At 41.3% G+C, this 20238-nt stretch overlaps 1 protein-coding gene across 1 annotated transcript in view; it reads left to right on the top strand.

The window, feature by feature from the left end:
• LOC111188585 (NACHT, LRR and PYD domains-containing protein 12-like) overlaps nt 1-20238 on the top strand; it is a 52876-nt gene that overhangs the window by 3368 nt on the left and 29270 nt on the right. Inside the window, exons 3-5 of the mRNA XM_049479539.1 lie at nt 800-865; nt 1371-1517; nt 6102-7869. Of these exons, the coding sequence (XP_049335496.1) occupies nt 800-865; nt 1371-1517; nt 6102-7869 (1981 nt within the window). The remainder of the gene's footprint in view (nt 1-799; nt 866-1370; nt 1518-6101; nt 7870-20238) is intronic.

Genomic DNA, 20238 nt, shown 5'->3' on the forward strand with positions numbered 1-20238 from the left:
ATGTAATTGCACCTGTTCTACATGGAAATGTGATTCATGGCTCAGTTCATATTCACACTGTAGCTGAATCTCAACATGAAGGTAAATGAAAAAACTAAAACATCTGAAAACTATAAAAGGAGAAAAGTAAAAGAGGAAAAAAAATAGTTTACAGCCCTTCATCAGTAAAAAGTCCACAAATGTAATTTTTGTTTCTGTTTAATTTCACCACACTGGGGTCACAGTATTTATAAAAATCGGTCTTGTGAAAAATAGTATAAATAATAAATATATTTAATAGATTATATTTATTAACTATATATAGTTAACACAAGTGTCTACAGCAGGTCATGCTGTTTCTCCATCAGCAGCCGGAATCTGAGAGAGAGAGAGAGAGATTACAGTAAGTCATGCTGCTTCTCCATCAACAGCCGGAGTCAGAGAGAGGGAGTACAGTAGGTTATGCTGATAGTACGCAAGAACATATTTTTTTAAGTTTTTCATTTGTTTATTTGTTTATTTTATATTTGTTTATTATTTTTCTTCCCAGTTTATGTGGCCAATTGTCCAAACCATTGAGCTTCTCTTCAGCTGTATAACCCCCATCACTAGTAATGCTTTATAACACAAGGAGAGTTAAGACGAGCACATGCCTCCTCCAACACGTGGGAAACCAATCACTGCCTCTTTTAAAACTGCAGCATCATATTTAACATCATAATTAGTTTAGTAATAATAATGAATAGTGCTCAGTTCAGTGTTTTTATGATTATATTTTCTGATGTTGCTTCTTATTCTGTACTGCTGTGCTCTCCCTCAGGTGGAGCAGGCGGAGGACAGGTAATGAGTGAGAGTTCAGCAGCCTCTACTACTACACTGACTGCAGGTAAACCCATCAAATAATCACTGTTATTCTGTGTTAACCAGTATAGCAATCTCATATTAACAACTTACAACTGAAACTCTTTCACATCTTAAGGCACTGAATGTTTGGCAATGGAAAATATTCAGCTAAAATATTTCTTATGATAATTCTGTTTTTTATGCTACATTGTACAATCTGAGCCTACTTTTACGGTGAAGGAAGAAAATTGGATCCTTTTGATTTTGTAAGTTTGACAAAAGACATGAAAAGACACTGACAAAGACATTAACAGTTTATAATTTTAAGGGTAGGTTTATTTTAACAGAGAGATAGAATATCAAAAATAAAATCCAGAAAATCACATTGTATAAATTATATTATTATATTATATTATTTGCATTTTGCAGAGATATTTCCTCAACCAACCATTAAGAGTTCTGGCTCCTACAAACCAGATAGATGCTTCTAATAAACTCGATACCTGCGTTAAAGACAGCTGTCTTAAAAAGCTGTCTCCTGTTTAAAGGACCCCTGCCCACAAACTCAATTAATCAGTCAGACTCTAAGCTTTACAACATGAGCAAGATCAAAGAGCTTTCTAAAGATTTCAGGGACAAGATCATAGACCTGCACAAGGCTGGAATGGGCTACACAACCATAAGTAAGACTCTGGGTAAGAAGAAGACAACAGTTGGTGCAATAGTAATAAAAATGGAAGAAATAAATATAAATATATATAAATATTGCAATGCACACAACATTATGGGAGACATACCAGAGTCTTTGTGATGCATCAAGAGCCACGGTATCCAGGGTAATGTCAGCATACCACCAAGAAGGACCAACCACATCCAACAGGATTAACTGTGGACGCGGTAAGAGGAAGCTGTCTGAAAGGGATGTTCGGGTGCTAACCCAGATTGTATCCAAAAAACATAAAACCACGGCCAGTCAAATCACGCAGAATTCAATGTGCACCTCAACTCTCCTGTTTCCACCAGAACTGTCTGTCACCACAATCAATTATTGTGGTCTAAAACCAGGTGTTTCACTTTCATTCTCCAACCCCTGTATGTCTAAGTAGTGTCTCTTTAAATTAAGAGCTGTTTTACATACTGACATCATTTCATGGAGTTTGCATCATCTTTTTGGAGGGGGAAACACTGTGGAAGATGAGTGGCTCACTCCTAACTCTAATGTCTCTTTTTCCTTATTTTATCTCATCAATCTGGCAAGGTCAACCACATGTCCACCCTGTTCTGAAAAATATGAGAAAGGCTGTAAGATATAATCACTTCAAAATAGTCAAATTAAAAAGCATACAATTCTTTGCCAAATTTCACTATTTTGCTAGCCTGGTTTTGCTCACACACAGGATAATGGCTAACTTTATTTCAGAATGTCCACCCTGTTATGGTCCACCCTGTTACCACCAAAGACATAATAGGATGGACATTATAATGTGTATATATAAATGAAGTGCATGTGTGTTTTATGTTGCTTTTTATTATGTTTAGTTTAAATAATAATAATAGAGTTTCTTAATATTGATATTAAGTAGGCATCTCTGTCACACAGGTAGGATGAGAAGATGGACGTAATTGCAGTATTTAAATGTAATATAAAGAAACAAGATAAACAAAAGCAAAACAGAAAAACAAACACTGGACATGCAAAATACTCAAAAAAACTAAACTGGGAAACCAAATAACTAAGACTAGAACAAAAACTATAAAAACAAAAACTAAATAACTAACAAATAAGACACAGGGTGACAACACTAATGGCTAGGGTGGGGCTAGGGAGGAGGCAGGACAATAACAAACAGTGATGGGAGTAACGGCGTTGAAATTAACGGCGTTAATCTAACTTATTACTCGGACTGTAACTATAACGCCGTTACCATTTCCGACACCCCGTTACAGCACGTTACTTTAGCCGCTCAATGAACCTTTTTTTTTTTTTTTTTACAAAGGCATACCTGTCAAGTCTGCCATTTTGGCCCAGAAACTACCGTATTTTACTCCTCTTTCTCGCCGTCCTCCCGTATTAGTATTTTCCTGTAAATTTTCCGTATTACAAAAAAAAAGCCATTTCTGCAGGTTAAAAAGACTCGTCTCCCAATCAAAACAGACAGATCAAACCCATATATATAATGTTCAACCTGCCTTGATGTACCTGATCAGCCAGTAACTGATTATATGTTTTTACTTGTATTTTACTAATTTAGGATTGCAGGACTTATTGTAAGCTATAATAAACAAAAACTAATTTAGTTTTTGTTTATATGTTTAACTAGTTTGCTAGAAGCAGGATGTTGTGGATAGCCAGAATTTAGTAATGTTACAGTACTTTATTTTGGTAGTTTTAAGCAGTTCCTGAAATCTGCTCACTGTCTCTAAATTGAGTGTTTTCCACCGGATCCAACTGATCAGCTAATAAACAATCCTTTACTGAGTTCATCCCTTAGCTCACTGTGGACCATAACTTAATCATTATGTTAATCCAGCAGTGTATTAGACACATCATACCGCCACTTACTTTATTATCCAGAAGTACTCCCGAGCTGATTTTGTTGCCTGCTAGAGAAATATTATATAAAGATTATTAATAGTGAAAAAGGCCCCTTAGGAAAATTTCCCTTATTTTTAAATTCAAAACTTGACAGGTATGAGAAGTAACGCAATAGTTACTTTTACTGGTAACTAGTTACTTTTGTAGTGGAGTAACTCAGTTAGTAACTCAGTTACTTTTTTGGAGAAGTAACTAGTAACTATAACTAATTACCCAACACTGAAAACAAAACAATGCCATGTGCTCAAAAAAGCTGGGAACACAAGACAGGAAAACAGAGGGCAGAAGCACATAGAACCAAAAGAGGAACACAGGACAGACACAGGCTAATATGTGACAATCTCTTAAAGAATGCCCTTAAGTGCTGCAGAGAGACAGAATAATTACAGGCAATGCCGGGATTCTGATCCTGAAAGGAGAAGGAAATAACTACAAATAGAGAAATGGTGGACAGATGGGCAGACAGGGAAATCTGCTTTAAATCTGCTTTTAGCAATTGTTTTTTAATTGCTTGTTGTTACTAAGTGTTAGCCTTCTTTATTAATTGTTCTAAAGATTTACAAATTACTGTTTAATTGCTGCTTTTTTCATGATGAAATGTAAAGATACAACACAGTGTTCATTTAGTCTCTTATGTAGTGCCAGTACCAATTTGACTTTTGGTTTCCCTTTTGTTTGTTTTTCAAAAAGTTTTGAAAATTGCGCCCAATCCAAGGAATGACCCAAATACAAAATGACTGTCAATCAACATCAATCTGGATCTCCATGAATGTTTGGAGGAAATACTGGAGGGAATTTGGAGAGAAATGCTAAATATGACCCAAAGAATACCGACCCGACTGTAAAGCATGGAAGTGGGAACATACGTTTTGGGCGTATTTCTCTGCTAAGGGCACAGGACTACTTTACTGCATCAATAAGAGAATGGATGGAGTCATGCACCTCCTTTCATCTACCAGGACATGAGCTTCCAGCACAACGATGACGTCATTCATGACTGGAACACGGACGGGGCATTGGACAAACCATAACTCATTCCACTCGTTACCCTCTCTAATATGAATTAAGTTATATATATATATAGAACACAGTAGTGCCTCTGAGCTGTTCTAGGGCTACAGGGATGAAAGGAAGGGGGTAAGCGTATTTCTTAGTGATGTCATTGAGACCAGGATGGGCTAAAAACTTCTAAAAAATCTGTATACTCAGGGGTATGTCAACAGGGGCTTGGAAGCTAGGGCTTTCCACAGTAGTAGAGGAAAAGGCTACTTGGGGCTTAACTAGACAATTATCAACACAATAAGGGGACCATGAAACTAACACTCGGGAAGATCAGGAAATAACAGGCTTATGGCCAGCGTTCTCAAGTCTCATGCTTTGAGCGTGTGACACACGCACCTCAGCGAGTTCACACGCTCACACGCCACATATTTTTGTATTTCTCACGCTTGCCAATCCATCGGCTGTATATTATGATGTACTCTCGTTGAGCCAATCAGAATATAGATCGCTCTGTTGTTAGGCAGATCTAGTCAAAGAGGGTGGAGTTTCAGCCAGAGTGTCAGGCGCGAAGAACTGTCCGATTCGAAAGTTCTGAAACACACTGAAGGAGAACGGCGGCAACCCAGCCCATCCCTCCCCCCCTATGGTACAACTGAAGAAGAACTGCGTGCACAAGGGCTAAGCAATAGAGTGGTCGAGAAACAGGTCAATAAACAAAGAAACGGGACAGGCTATGGAAAATATGTTGTAACAGAGCTGAAGAACCAGATAATACTCAGCAGAGAACTAAGGGAACAGGGGGGCTGAAAATACCAGGAGCGCAGCTGGGAGTAATCAAGTAATCAACCAATCAGTACACTGGCGAAAAAGAGTGTGACAGTGTCACATGCTCAGCAGAGTCATTGCAGTCCATGAGCTGAGCACCAGAGGTATCAAATGCTTATTTCTCTCTGCAAAATGCAAATACATCTATATCATTTATAAAATGTGATTTTCTGGATTTCACTTTTACAATTAAACTACCCTTAAAATGACATACTTTTTATGTTTTGTCAGTGGGCAAACATACAAAATGAGCAAAGGAGTAAATAATTATTTCCTTCACTGTATTATTAGTTTGTAAATTGTAAACGTAAATTGTAATGTATATTACCATTCAAATAAAAAGAAAACATAAAATATATATATATATATATATATATATATATATATATATATATTATATAAATGTTTTATATATATATATATATATATATTTATATATACATATATATATATATATATTTATATATACATATATATAATGGTTTATAAATAGTACTCAGGCAAACAAATTCCTCAACTTTTGCTGTGTGACATGCACAGGCCATATAAATTTAGTTGTGAAAAACAGATTAAGTATTCATTAGGATTTTAATATGTTTGGGTAGTTAAATAAACATTATTTTCCAAATGTGTCATTACACCAAGGGTGCTCATAAAGACGTGGATAAAGTATTGCAGAACATATCTATATTGATATTTAATTGAAAATGTTCCTGAGAACAGATACACACAGAACTCCGATATCAATGGTTTGGAAACCACTCATTTCACATTTTAATCTTTGTTCATCCAATTGTATCTTTACTAATGTAAAATAAAGACTGATTAAAAAGCACATTCTTTTTTCTTTCAAAAGATGAACAACACTGCATCAAGCTGAAGGACACTCTGAAATTGAACTACGAGCGTTTACTGATTGGAAGTTCACAGACAGGTCATCAGGAGTTTCTGGAAGATATCTACACTGAGCTCATTATAGTGCAGAATAAAAGTGGAGGAGTCATTAATGAACATGAAGTGATGCAAATAGAGATGTCTCCCAATAAAGCTGGCAGTGAGGAAGAGTGTATAAAATGCTGTGATATTTTTAAAGTCCAGCCGGGTACAGGTCGACGGAACAGAAAAGTGATGACAATGGGAATTGCAGGAGTCGGGAAAACTGTGTCAGTCAACAAATTCATACTGGACTGGGCAGAAGGAAAGGAGAACCAGGACATTCAGTACATTTTCCCTCTGCCCTTCCGTGAACTGAATCTGAAGAAAGAGAAGGAGTTCAGTTTGATTGAACTACTGAATAACTGCTTTTTTTCCTCAAAGCCTGCACTGAAGTCTCTTCCAGAAGAAGATGGTAAAGTGCTGTTTATTTTTGATGGGCTGGATGAGTATCGTTACCCACTGGAATTTGAAGATGGAAAGGAAGTAAAAGATGTGAATGAGAAGAGTAAAGTAGGTTTACTGATCACAAATCTCATCAACAGAAATTTGCTTTCCTTTTCTCTAGTCTGGGTAACTTGTCGACCAGCAGCAGCGCATCTGATTCCCCAGCAATACATCAATCTGGTGACAGAAGTGCGGGGATTTAATGATGAACAGAAGGAGGAGTACTTCACCAAATACTGCAAAACAGAGGATGTAGCAGAGAAAATAATTTCACACATAAAGAAGTTAAAGAGTCTCCACATCATGTGTCAAATCCCAGTCTTCTGCTGGATCTCTGCCACTGTGCTTCAGCCACTGATGGATAAAGAGACTGAGAAGAACATCCCCACAACCCTGACAGAAATGTACATGAGCTTCCTACTGCAGCAGAAAAACCTGATGAAGGAGAAATACAGTCAGAAGACTGACACTGACCCTGAGCGCATCATTCTGAAGCTCGGTGAACTGGCTTTCTGTAATCTTGAGAGTGGAGAGCTGAACTTCTATGAGGACAATCTTAAGAAATGTGGGATTGATGTTACTGATGGTACAGTGTTCTCAGGAGTGTGTACACAGATTTTCAGCCAGCGGAAAGGAATTTCTAAGAGAAACATTTTCAGCTTTGTGCATCTGAGTGTTCAGGAAAGCCTTGCAGCTGTATATGTGCATCACTCACACTGCAATAAGAAGAAGAATGTGTTCAAAAACAAAGTTTTGGACAAAGTTTTGTTGATTAATAAGAGGATAACAGATCTCCATAAGAGTGCCGTGGACAGAGCTTTGCAGAGTGAAAATGGACACCTGGACCTTTTCCTCCGCTTCCTCCTCGGCCTCTCAGTGAAGGACAGTCAGGAGGTCCTGACCGAACTTCTGCCAAGCCTGAAGATCAAAGCAGAGAGCATTAGCAACACAGCTAACTACATTAAGGAGAAACTGAAAGAGGAAATGCAGTCTGACAGAAGCCTGAATCTCCTCCACTGCCTGAGTGAACTGAAGGACAACTCACTCACTGCTGAAATCCAGAACTTCCTGAACTCAGGAAATCTCTCAAAACAGGAACTCTCATCCACACAGTGGTCAGCTCTGATCTTTGTGCTGATGATGTCAGAGGAGATTCAGGAGAAGATTGAACTGAAGAAATACAGAGCATCAGAAGAAGGACTGAGGAGATTACTGCCTGTGGTGAAAAACACACAGAGAGCTCTGTCAGTACTATTTTATCAATATTATTATATTATTAAGAAGCTTAATAATTTTACTTAATAAGCTTACTTGTTAGTATAAGCTCTCTAAATATTATTGGATTTAAACATTTTTAGAACAAAATTAACTAAACAATTTTAGAGCATAAAAATTCACAATGCCAGATATACAAAGTTATTAAAAGTTATACTGAAACAGCTTTAATCTTAAATGACTCCATCACTGACAAGGGATATATTTAACCCTTTCACTGCTCATTTTAACCAAGGAAGTGTTGATGTATAGGACATGACCGCAATATATGTGGAAATTCTTGTTTTAAGTTTTAAAATAGTATTAGACTTGGTACAGTATTGTGGTAATACTCGCAATAGTTCAACATTTGCACTGATAATCAAATAGACTAGTTGGAAATTGACAAAGAGGATGACTAATATGTTGAGCTCATATGCAAATAAGTACAGTTACAAACAATAAAGTTTTTTTATGTTTTTATTATCAAAGTTCCTGTTTAATAAATAAAGTCAAAGTTAGGACTGTGAGTGAAAGTGTAAGCAAACCACAATGTGTAAGCAAACTACAATATAAAAACCAACCACATATGAGTACTCTATCCTGTGTACTGTATCCTATCTGTTCCGTAAGCATTAATATAACTTTATAATTGCAAATCTTATTTCTGTTATTTTGGAAGTTAATTAAATAAATAAAGACAAGCATTTTAGAAAGACTCTGTATTTCACAATGTAATTCTGTTTCATGCAGACCTTCCCCACTGAGTTTATTATAAAATCTGTAGCTTCTTGTTTTTCAGACTAGCTTCATGTAATCTTGGAGTAAGGTCATGTGAAAGTCTGAAATCAGTGCTAAAACTGGAAAACTCTTCTCTGAAAGAGCTGGACCTCAGTAACAATAACCTGCAGGATTCAGGAGTGGAGCTCCTCTCTGATGGACTGAAGAGTTCACACTGTAAACTGCAGATTCTCAGGTCAGTTCATTTTAACATAATAAAAAGTTTATTCCCAGCAAACAGACCGGATGAAGCTTATAGTGAAGGTCAGATTTAGGGTTGCAGCGGTAACCGGTTTCACGGTATACCATGGTATTAAAATGCACGGTTATCATACCGTGTGTGTTTGCTTATTACCGGTAAAACGCAAGCCAGCGGAGAAACTCACCCGCGCATGCGCAACTCCGCTCCGCTTCAGCTGCTCAGCACACAGCGGTGAGAACAGCAGAAAGTGCATCAGACTAAACAAATCTCCGTCCGCCTAAAAAAAGGCTAAACTAAAATCAGCAGTGTGGGACTATTTCAGAGACCCGCCGAGCGCACCCGAGGATGGTTATCCGATTTATCATCAATGTGGCCGTAAAGTCACAGCTAAAGGTGGACATACGTCAAACCTGTTCTCCCATCTCCAAGAACACCACCCCGCCGTGCAGCGCAAAGTATGTGTTTAGTTTATAATTTTAATCTGAACATAAATAAAACCTCTTTGTAGTCGTGCACAACCCATGCGGTAAGCGCCCGCAAAAGCGCTGAGTTATCCGAAATTTGGGCACGCAGGTACAGGCGTGAAGTGTGTGCTACGACGGATTCACGTGTCCGTGTAAAGGTACTGGCCGGACTGGATGTGAAAGACGCCATTCATTTACATGCGTTAATTTTCAAATTCTGACGTGCCTGTTTTTATGTGTTAAAACCAGACTCGGTGTGAGAGCCTTAAAATAGAAATCTCTATTGTGAGGATCATGTCAGAAATAAATCCCCTCTTTCTGCAGTATCTGGTTATATACCAACTTGGCAGTAAAACGGACGTTTACAACAGTTGTTGATCAGACACTGACCCAGGCTCAGTTTATCAGATATTAAATAATTTAAACTTAAATAATTGTACTGAATAGTTTAAACACAGGATCTTTACTTCTTAGAGGACATGTAATGTGTGACACGTGTGTGTGTGTGTGTGTGTGTGTGTGTGTGTGTGTGTGTATATATATATATATATATATATATATATATATATAATTTTTTTTTATATATATATACACCCTTAATGACCTTAAGAGTAGTGGAAAAACCTGGTTTCCTTCACCTAATGGTGTACAGTTTATTTTTTTCAAGGAGACATTATCTATATAGTTGTTCCAGGTTTCTACAATAAATAGTTAATTGAACAAAAAACCTTTGTTGTAATTTCTTTAAGGGTCAGTTTAATAATATATGTAACAAACTGTGATACCGTGATAACCGTGATACCGCGGTATTTTCTGAGACGGTTATCATACCGTGAAAATCTCATACCGTTGCAACCCTAGTCAGATTACACCAACCAATTAAAAGTGAACTTTCTGTTGGATGCAAAGTCTTTTTTCACTTATGTACACAACAATCAGAATCTTTTGGAAGAACAATTTATTCAAATGTAAATGCTCCCATTTAGGTTCACTTACATTTACTCTGTAGTGATATGTAGAATTAGTGACTCTGACTTCAATAAAGCCTTTAAAAAAGTTATTTAGTATTTTATTTGGTTCCTTTAACCCTTTTCTAGAATTGTAATTTTATTCATGTTTCTACAACAGCAATATCCAGTTCAGTCTAGACCAGAATGAGTTACCCTTCATTCCTCCTGCTAACTAAAATTTGGATGTGAGAAATCCCAGTCCTATTAAATGACTTACAATCTCAGGACATAACAAGATGACTATTGAGTTGAAATTTAGGATATAAAATATATGAAAGTTTACTGGAAAATAGTTTCAGCATTACAGATATATAAAAGGAAAACTCTTTTTGAATAGTGTAATTACACAATGATCAGCTTTATCCGTTCTGAAAGCATTACTACTTCCTTGCAATTACTAATGCAGGACACTCAATCTGAGAGAGTGCAGGAAGATAAATTCAGAGTTAAAACAGAACTAAGGGAATTGTAATTTGAATTGTAAATTGAACAGTTTAGTCTTAGATCAGTCAGTTCATTTTAAATTAATAAATGTGAAGATATCATATTCAGAGCTTTACCAAGATATTTATCTATCAAAACACCAGGACTGGATTGAAAAAATCAACATAATCAACATTGACTATAAATATGGATCAGTGCAGAATTTAATTGTTATAGTTGTTAATGTGATAGATTACATGGGATGATGTGGAGAATCATGGTAGAGGGGTAATGGGCTCACAAAGTCTGCAAGCCTGTCATAGCACTGATTACTGCTGCACATCTCTGACTGACCTCAGTATTAATGCATTCTCATTGCAATTACACATTCTCACCAGTGAGGTCTCCATATCCGTAAATCACATAACAGTAATGGTAACAATACATTAAAACCTACTAAAAAGTTGATTATATGCGTAAAGATTTCAGTAAAATTCCATATATTCAATATTTATATTGATTAGCTTGCCTTCAGACTTTTTACTGCAGGACTCTCAACCTGCTGGAGTGCAGTAGAATAAAATAAGAGTTAAAACAAGACTAAATAGGAATGATAATTTGAGCTTTACAGAGGATTTATTCTAACTAAGTATTAGACTGACACAAGAAAAATGTATATGTCGAATGAGATAATACTTAGTACCAATAAATAATGTCCTAAATGTCTCCTCCAAAACTTGTAGCCCTTTAAGTGTTGTTAAGCATTAATAGAATTTTGGTATATAAAGCACGCCTCAATTATAAGCTCCTCCCCTTGGCCCTATGTATGCCTCCCTGTTGCACCTCACCTTTGTGACGTTCAACCTCGTGTGACCTCGAGTTTACCTGTCACTCCTGCACCATGGACCTGGAGCTCGTTGCCTCAGATTCAAAGATATTTTCTAGTTACTCGTCCGCCGCTGCATCCCGCCCCACTCCAAGGCTGCGACCTGTGGTCTCCATACCCGTTGCCCCTGCTGCTTCCGCAGTTTCCGGCTCCCCGGTGCAGCGTGGCCTCCCAGGCTCGGCGCTGCCTAGAGCTTAGATCGGGCACAAAAAATCCAAACTGACCCAGCCCGAGCCTGTGCACATTTTGCCTGAGCCCGACCCAAAAACTGTCATTATGAGGAATGAGGTGTGAAATCTCGGCCCGACCCGAGTTCGGTCAGGTCGGGTTCGGGCAGAGAATCTAAGCTCTAGTGTGGCCATTCACCAGCCCAGCGTGATCGCTCCCCTTTTCCCGCACGCCGTTCCCAGTGTAGATCTCGTCGCGGCAGTTCTTCTGTTGCTTCCACCTCCCGCGCGCTGCTTCCTCCATCTCTGGCTCCAGCCCGCTCCATGTCCGAATGGACCGTCGCTGGATTACAGAGGGTCCTGAGGAACCGCTGGATCCACTTCGACCGTTCGTCTTCCAAGAGGACTCTTCTCTCTTGCTCACCTCCGATGCTGCCATCCGAAGGTCCCCTGCGCGGCTTCCTGGGAGCCGCGATGACATCGCCACAACTCCACCCACAACTTTCCCCCCGGTCCGCTACTACTCATTCTTCCATCTTCTCTCGCCAATCTCCTCCTCTCTACCTTCTCCTGAGTTTTCTGCTCTTCCCACCAGTGGACATGATTCTTCTTTTTACCCCCGCGTGTCTGTCCCCGCCCCCTCCGTCTCTGTTCCCACCCCCTTGGTTCCTGTTCCCGCCCCTGCCCCAACCCCCTCGTTCACCGAGTTCCTAGAATTCCCCAAGCCCCCCAGTTCCCCCTGTTTGTCCCCCAATCAGCCCAAGTTCGTGCAGAGCTTACTGCTCCGCTATCTGTCCACCCCGGTTAATGTAACAGAGCTCGCTTGCATGCCTGTCTTCTCACTCTGATCCTGCGTCTATGTTACCTACTGGATGGTTTCACTCTCGGGCTCGTTGCATTGCCAGACTTTTTTTCTCGGCTTCCAAGCCCAATGTCGTCTCCTTCCTCCTGGCCAGGGAGGATTCTGATGGTTCCATGGTCGGCCCCTTTCCTCTCCCCCCTTTTCTACTTTTCGAATTAATCCCATTGCCACGCGCAAATACTCGGGGAAGAAATGCCTCATGATTGACTTATCTGCTCCCCGTGGCTCTTTTGTACCTTCTGTCAACCTGCCTGGTGCCCAGCGACAAATTTTCCCTATGCTACGCCCGCGTCGATGATGCGATTTCCCTCATTAAACTTATCGGCCACAAGGATGGCTAAAGCACATATCATTTCAGCCTTTAAGGTCTTGCCCCTACATCCTGACTTTTGGCACCTGTTTTGCGTGCGTTGGAAGGGGAATTACTACTTCGCCACCCAGCTTGTTTTCGGCTGTAAGAGCAGCCCCAAGATATTTGACTGTCTCACTGAGGCTCTGTCCTGGATCCTGCTTAACGTGTGTGGCATTCTCTATGTTGTGTACCTGCTGGACAACTTTCTGGTCCTGGACTCCCCGACTTCTCCTCCTGCTCGTTGCATCACCTCCCTAGCGTCGGGCATCTGACCCAGGCATCCGAATTTCTCTATGCGCATTCTCTCACAGGGTCGCACTTTTATTTCCCATGTCCTCCTTCTCGCTTTTTCAATTATATCCTACATTCAGTTCGTCACACTGGATGAGGCATGTCTAGCAGAACTGCGTTTCTGGCTCCTACTCCTCTCTCTTCCACGATGCAGTGTCCAAACCTGAAGATATACACCTCTTCATGGACGCCATGCCTTCCACCGGCTTTGGTGGATTTTACGATGGCAGATGGTTTGCCTCTCACTGGCCTGCCGAATTTTTTCAGCTCCCTTCGTATAATAGCGATTCATCTGCACTTCGTGAACTTTAACTTATCATAGTCGCTACCCTGCTATGGGGAAACGAATGAATGCGACACATCATTTTCACACACTCTTAGCCATATTCCAGGCTGTCAACAAGGGACGGTCTCGTTGTCCGTCCTTAATGCCATTTCTCCGGCGTCTCACTTGGCACTCTATCATGCACCGATTAATCCTCAAAGCTGTTCACATTCCCGTCCATCTTACCCCATTGCTGATTTACTGTCTCATTTCCAATTTCAGAAATTCAGGACCTTGGCTCCACACTCAGACCCACATCCAACTCCAACTCCACCTTATTTGGACAATATCTTCCCTCTTTATAGATAGATAGATAGATAGATAGATAGATAGATAGATAGATAGATAGATAGATAGATAGATACTTTATTGATCCCCGAGGGGAAATTCTAGACATCCAGCAGCAGGTATAAAACACAAAGTTACAAATTGAATACACAAAGTTACAAAATAAAATATATAAAATATAAAGATAAAGATATATATAAATACAATCAAATAGAAAATAGAATGTACAATGTAAAATGTAAAAATGCAGTCTTTAGTGTGTGTGTAATGTAGAATGGAGGTAGTGCAGTTGAACAATAGACAGTGAACACCAGTTGATGTGCATAAAGTGAGGATAACTGATGTCAGCCATACAGAAAGTGCAAATACACAGTACACAGTATAATGATTTAAATTCAGCAGTGCAAAAGATAAGCAAACAGTAGATGAATGAACTAGTAAATGAACTACTAGTGCAAAATAGGGTAGAACTATAAAAAATAGTGTTATAGGCATCAGCAAGTCTGAGAGTGTGTCCATGGCTGAGGGTGTGTCCATGGTGTGGCCAGAGTTACCAGAATGAAAGTGTCACAGAGTCTTCAGTTTGCTGTGCTGAGATGAGTTGAAAGAAAGTCTTTTGTCCCTCAGGCCATAAGACTTGAGTCTGTCTGTGGAGCTGGACTGGGACAGTAGTCTGCCGCTGAATGAGCTCCTCTGCCTGGTGATGGTGCTGTGCAGAGGGTGGTGAACATTGTCCATGATGTTCAGCAGCTTGCTGAGGGCTCTCCTCTCTGCCAGTGGTGTTAAGGACTCCAGCTCTAATCCCAGCACAGAAACAGCTTTTTTTTTTGTCTTCTTGCCTTCTACCATCTGACTCTCCAATCCCAGGACCTCATTCTTAATGCTGTTTCTCCCAACACTCTTTCTACTTACTGGACAGGATGGTAATGTTTTCGTCGGTTCCACCTATTTCTTTCAATCCCTTTTCCTTCCTTTGATCTACACACCACTGCCAATTTCTTCACCTTTACCAGCTCCCATCTCTCCATTTGATCATCCACCCTCAAAGTTTACCTGTCGGCTATCAACTTTTTTAATCAACTTCTCCCACTCACCAATGTCTTCCCCTAACCTCTTCCATCCTCTTCTGCTGTCTATCAACTCTACAATCTGGACAATATTCTCCTAATATTTCTCAAACCTTAGAAGCTATGTTTTTGCTAGCTTTTTTTTTTGACTTCCTCTGAGTATTGGAATTTACCACTCCTTCCATCACTCACCATCCCTCTCTTCACCCCTGTCTGTCTGATGTCACCATTCTGGACGCTGACACCCTAATTTTCAACATCAAGCAAAGCAAAACATACCAATTTGGGACATGTACTCCAGTTTTCATCTTCAGACTTCAGTCCATACGAACCTCTCCAGCACTACCTCCATTTCTGTCACTCCCAAGGTGCTCGCCCTCACGACCCCCTGTTCATCAGTGAACCCGGTTCCCCTGCTACCCGTCATTGGTTTCATTTTCACCTCAGAAACATACTCTCCCTCAGCAGATTTAATCCCACACATTTCTCTGCCCATTCATTCAGAATTGGAGCAGCCACCACAGCTTCTCACCAAGGTTTACCCAACCACACTGTGCAGAACCTTTGTTTTGAGTTTTTTTTTTACATTTTATTGTTTTATTATGACTACCAGTTTAGCTAGATTTGTAACGCCAGACAGGTAGGAGAGACGCACGCCGAGTAAAAGGTAAAGGCGGGTTTATTTACAGAGTTGTAAACAGAATACCACAGCCAGAGAACAGGTTGAACAAAACTCACACTGGAAGCAGGAATCGTAATACAGGAGACAGTCCAAGATCCAAAGCCAGAGAGACAGTCCGATAATATAACAAATCCAATAAGGGCAAAGACAAAAGGCAAAATCCGTAATACAGGCAAAAAGATCATAACAAAAGGGCAGACAGAAAAGGGTTTGTAATAACGCTCAGTAAGCAACATGAGTCGACAATACCTCGCGAAGAACAGACGTTAATCGAACCCTATATATACAAAACATGGAATTACTATGAACCGGAACTTCTTAGAATACAGGTGACTCTGAACGGGGGAGCGTAACGCGATTGGGTGAGAGTGAGCGGCTGACGGTGACGTCATGGCCAGTGGGATTTTGGGAAATAGAGTTCGGGTGTGTGAGAGGAGATCCTAGAGACCTGACAGTACCTCCCCCCGAGGAGTCCGAAAGAACCGAAGGACGAGGACGACACACAGGAACCGCCCCTCTCCGCCCGGAGGCCCGACGGACACGAGAACCCGAAGCGGGGATAGCCTGAACAGGAGCCCTGGTCCTGGGACAACCCCTGGTCCTGGGACGACCCCTCCTGGAGCCGCGGACGGAACTGAGAGACCGAGTAGCAGCAGACCTATAGCGTCTACCCCTTCCAGGGTCAGGAGACCTCCTCCTTGGACGACCCCGAGGGCGTGGTGCTGGACGAGACGGATGCGACCGATGGAATTCTTCCACCAACAATGGGTCAAGGACGTCTGCTGCAGTAACCCAGCTTCTCTCCTCAGGTCCGTAGCCTTCCCAATCAACCAGGTACTCCAGGGCTCCCCTCCTCCTTCTGGAGTCTAACAGGCGCTCCACCGCGTAGACGGGTCCACCATCCATGAGCACAGGCGGAGGAGGCAGCATCCCATGCGAGGTCTCATCCAGCGGACCAGGGATAACCGGCTTAAGTAAAGAAACATGGAAAGAAGGACAGACACGATAATTAGAAGGTAATTCAAGACGGTATGTAACTTCGTTGATTCTTTTGATTATTTTAAAAGGGCCAATAAACTTAACTGATAATTTTTTGTTGCCTTCGGGGAGCCGGAAATCCCTGGTAGATAGCCAAACGCGATCTCCTGGGGAGTAGAGCGGGGCCTCACGACGATGACGATCAGCCTGCTGTTTGTGTTGTTCTAACACGGCTTCAATACGTCTGTGAGTCTCCTCCCACACCTCCTCGCTACGGCGCATCCACTGATCTACAGCAGGGATATCAGAAGGTTCAGCTGACCATGGCATGAGCGGAGGTTGATAACCTAGGACACACTGAAAGGGTGTTAACTTAGTGGAAGAGCTGACAAGAGAATTTTGAGCCACTTCAGCCCAGGGGAGATATTGGGCCCAATCATGAACATTGTTAGAACAATATATACGTAAGAATTTCCCTAGTTCCTGGTTCATCCTTTCACACTGACCATTACTTTGAGGATGATAACCGGAAGACAAACTGACAGAGACACCCAACCTACTCATGAATGCTGACCAGACTTGAGATATGAATTGAGGACCGCGATCAGACACTATATCCTCGGGAATACCAAAAATACGAAATACCTGATTAAACAGGCTTTCAGCGGCTTCAAAAGCAGTGGGTAATTTAGCGAAGGGAATGAACCTAACACCACGTGAGAAACGATCAACGACAGTCATAATGACTGTATTACCCATGGAATCAGGAAGATCTGTAACAAAGTCTACTGCCAAATGGGACCAAGGTCGAGCTGGAACTGGTAATGGTATTAATTTACCGGCAGGTAGAGTACGGGGAATTTTACATTGAGCGCAAATGGTACAAGAAGATACAAACTCATGGATGTCTGAACGCATGTTCTCCCACCAAAATCGACCCTCCAATAATTGATAGGTGCGGGTCTCACCGGGATGTCCAGAAGATGGGGAAGTGTGAGCCCATGTGATTAATTTATTTCTACACTGATTTGGTACATATGTTTTGTTAGATGGACATTGTGCGGGAGGAGGTGTAATTTGATTAGCTTGACTAATCTCCTCTGAAATCTCCCACCTGATAGGAGCCAAAATTACCTCTGGTTTTAGAATAGTGGTGGGTTCTGAGATGACTGAATTATTTTATGAGAAAAATAGGCCACAGGATGCATTTTACTGGGTGAGCCTAATCTTTGAGAGAGTACAGCCCCCACTCCCACACAGGAGGCATCAACCTCTACAATGAATGGTTCTTTAGGATCGGGATGTTTTAACAGAGGGGCAGAAGTGAACTTTCCCTTAAGGGTGGAAAAAGCGTAGTGCGCTTGTTCAGACCAGACTAAAGTTTTAGTATTATGTCGCAACAAATTAGTGAGTGGTGCTGCTACTGAGCTATAATTGCGTATAAAACGTCTATAGAAGTTGGCAAAACCCAAAAATCTCTGCAGTTCCTTTACTGATTTGGGAATGGGCCAGTCTACCACTGCCTGGACTTTATTATTGTCCATTGAAACTCCCTTAGCGTTAATGATATATCCCAGAAAAGAGATAGAGGAGAGGTGGAATTCACATTTCTCAGCTTTGATAAAAAGTTGATTTTCTAGCAGACGAGATAGGACAGCGCGGACCTGGGGAATGTGTGTGGTCAGATCGGATGAGTAGATTAGAATGTCGTCTAAAAATGCAATCACAAACTTTCCTAACATGTCACGTAGGACATCATTTATAAAGGACTGGAACACGGACGGGGCGTTTTTGAGGCCAAAAGGCATAACTTGGTATTCATAGTGCCCTTTTGTGGTGAAAAAAGCAGTCTTCCACTCATCTCCCTCCCTTACTCTCACTAAGTTATATGCACTACGAAGGTCTAATTTGGTAAAGACAGAAGCCCCACGTAATTGTTCTAAAGCTACAGGCACTAGAGGGAGAGGATACGGGTAAGTTTTAGTAACTGCATTAAGTTGTCTGTAATCTATACAAGGTCGAAGACCACCATCCTTCTTTTTTACAAAAAAGAATGATGCTGCAACTGGAGAAGTGGAATGACGAATAAAACCCTGAGCCAGGGCCTCCTGCACATACTCCTCCATAGCTTGTTCCTCTGTCTGAGTCAAGGGATAAATGTGAGATTTGGGGGGTATTTGATTGTCAATGAGATCAATAGCGCAATCGTAAGGACGATGTGGTGGGAGTTGTGTGGCACGAGATTTGCTGAAGACTTCAACAAGATCAGAGTATTCAACTGGGATATGTGCAAGAGACTCAGGCTCAGGACTCTCAACAGTGGTAGACTGGACTTTTAGTTTAGGAGCAGTAATACAATGTTTATGGCAATATGGAGACCAGGACATAATTTCATTATTAGACCAGGAAATCAATGGATTATGTTTTCTCAACCACGGAAGACCCAAAATAACAAAATAATCAGAGTCCATCATGACAAAAAACCTGAGCTCCTCAGAGTGCAGGGCGCTGACGTTCATTCTGACAGGAACGGTGGTGTGGGAAATGGTTCCCTGTCCAATTGGTTTCCCATCCACAGCAGACAGTTTGACAGGGTTCTCCAGGGGTTCTATTGGGATCTGGAGTTGTCTGGCCAGTTGGTGGTTCATGAAGTTACCCTCGGCACCGGAGTCAATTAGTGCTGGAAACACAAAAGGAGAAGCAGACTGGCAGAGCAGAACAATAGATATGAAGATAGATTTAGAAATCATGTCAGAGTATAGACCTCTTACCCCTTTAGCGTGTGGAGAGGATTCCACACGCTTTCCCGAGTCTGTAGCAGGTGGCTCGTATGGACGGTCCGGGTTGCCATGGAAACCATGGGAGAGCCCACCGCGGGACAAGCCAGGAGTGTTATTGTTATTTAATACTCGGGGGGGTCGAATCTGACAATTCCGCAGCACATGACCAGTTCCACCGCAATATAAACACAAACCGGCTTGGATGCGTCGTTGCCGCTCCTCTCTCGATAGCCTAGTAGCGTCGATTTGCATCGGTTCTTCTGGAGCAGAGGAAATGGCAGCAGGTCGAGGTGATGTGGAGAACCGGGGAGTAAATCCAGCAGCGCGGGGAGTAAATCCAGAAGCGCGGGGAGTAGCCAGGTGAGCCGCTGTAGGAGTGCTCTTTTGACCAACAAACGAGTTACGTTTCAGCTGATCCAGTCTAATAGCCAGGGAAATCAAGTCATTCATGGGAAGACCGTCATCTTTACAAGCTAACTCGGTTAAAATGTCCGGATGTAATCCATTACGGAACATAACGCGCAAAGCTGGCTCATTCCATCCACTACCCGCCGCTAGCGTACGGAATTCCAGCGCATAATCCGCAACAGAACGGTTTCCCTGGCGTAAACGAACCAATAACTCCCCCTGTGATTGTCCTTGATGAGGGTGATCAAAAACCATCTGAAATTCGTTCAGAAACTGTTCATAGGTGCCATTCTCTACCACTGGCCAGATAGCAGTAGCCCAATCCAAAGCCTTGCCGGTTAAACGTGAAACAAAAAATGAAACACGAGCTCTGTCGGTGGTAGAAGGCATGTTG

The sequence above is a fragment of the Astyanax mexicanus genome, chromosome 1, assembly GCF_023375975.1.
Source record: "Astyanax mexicanus isolate ESR-SI-001 chromosome 1, AstMex3_surface, whole genome shotgun sequence".
Classification (NCBI taxonomy): domain Eukaryota; kingdom Metazoa; phylum Chordata; class Actinopteri; order Characiformes; family Acestrorhamphidae; genus Astyanax; species Astyanax mexicanus.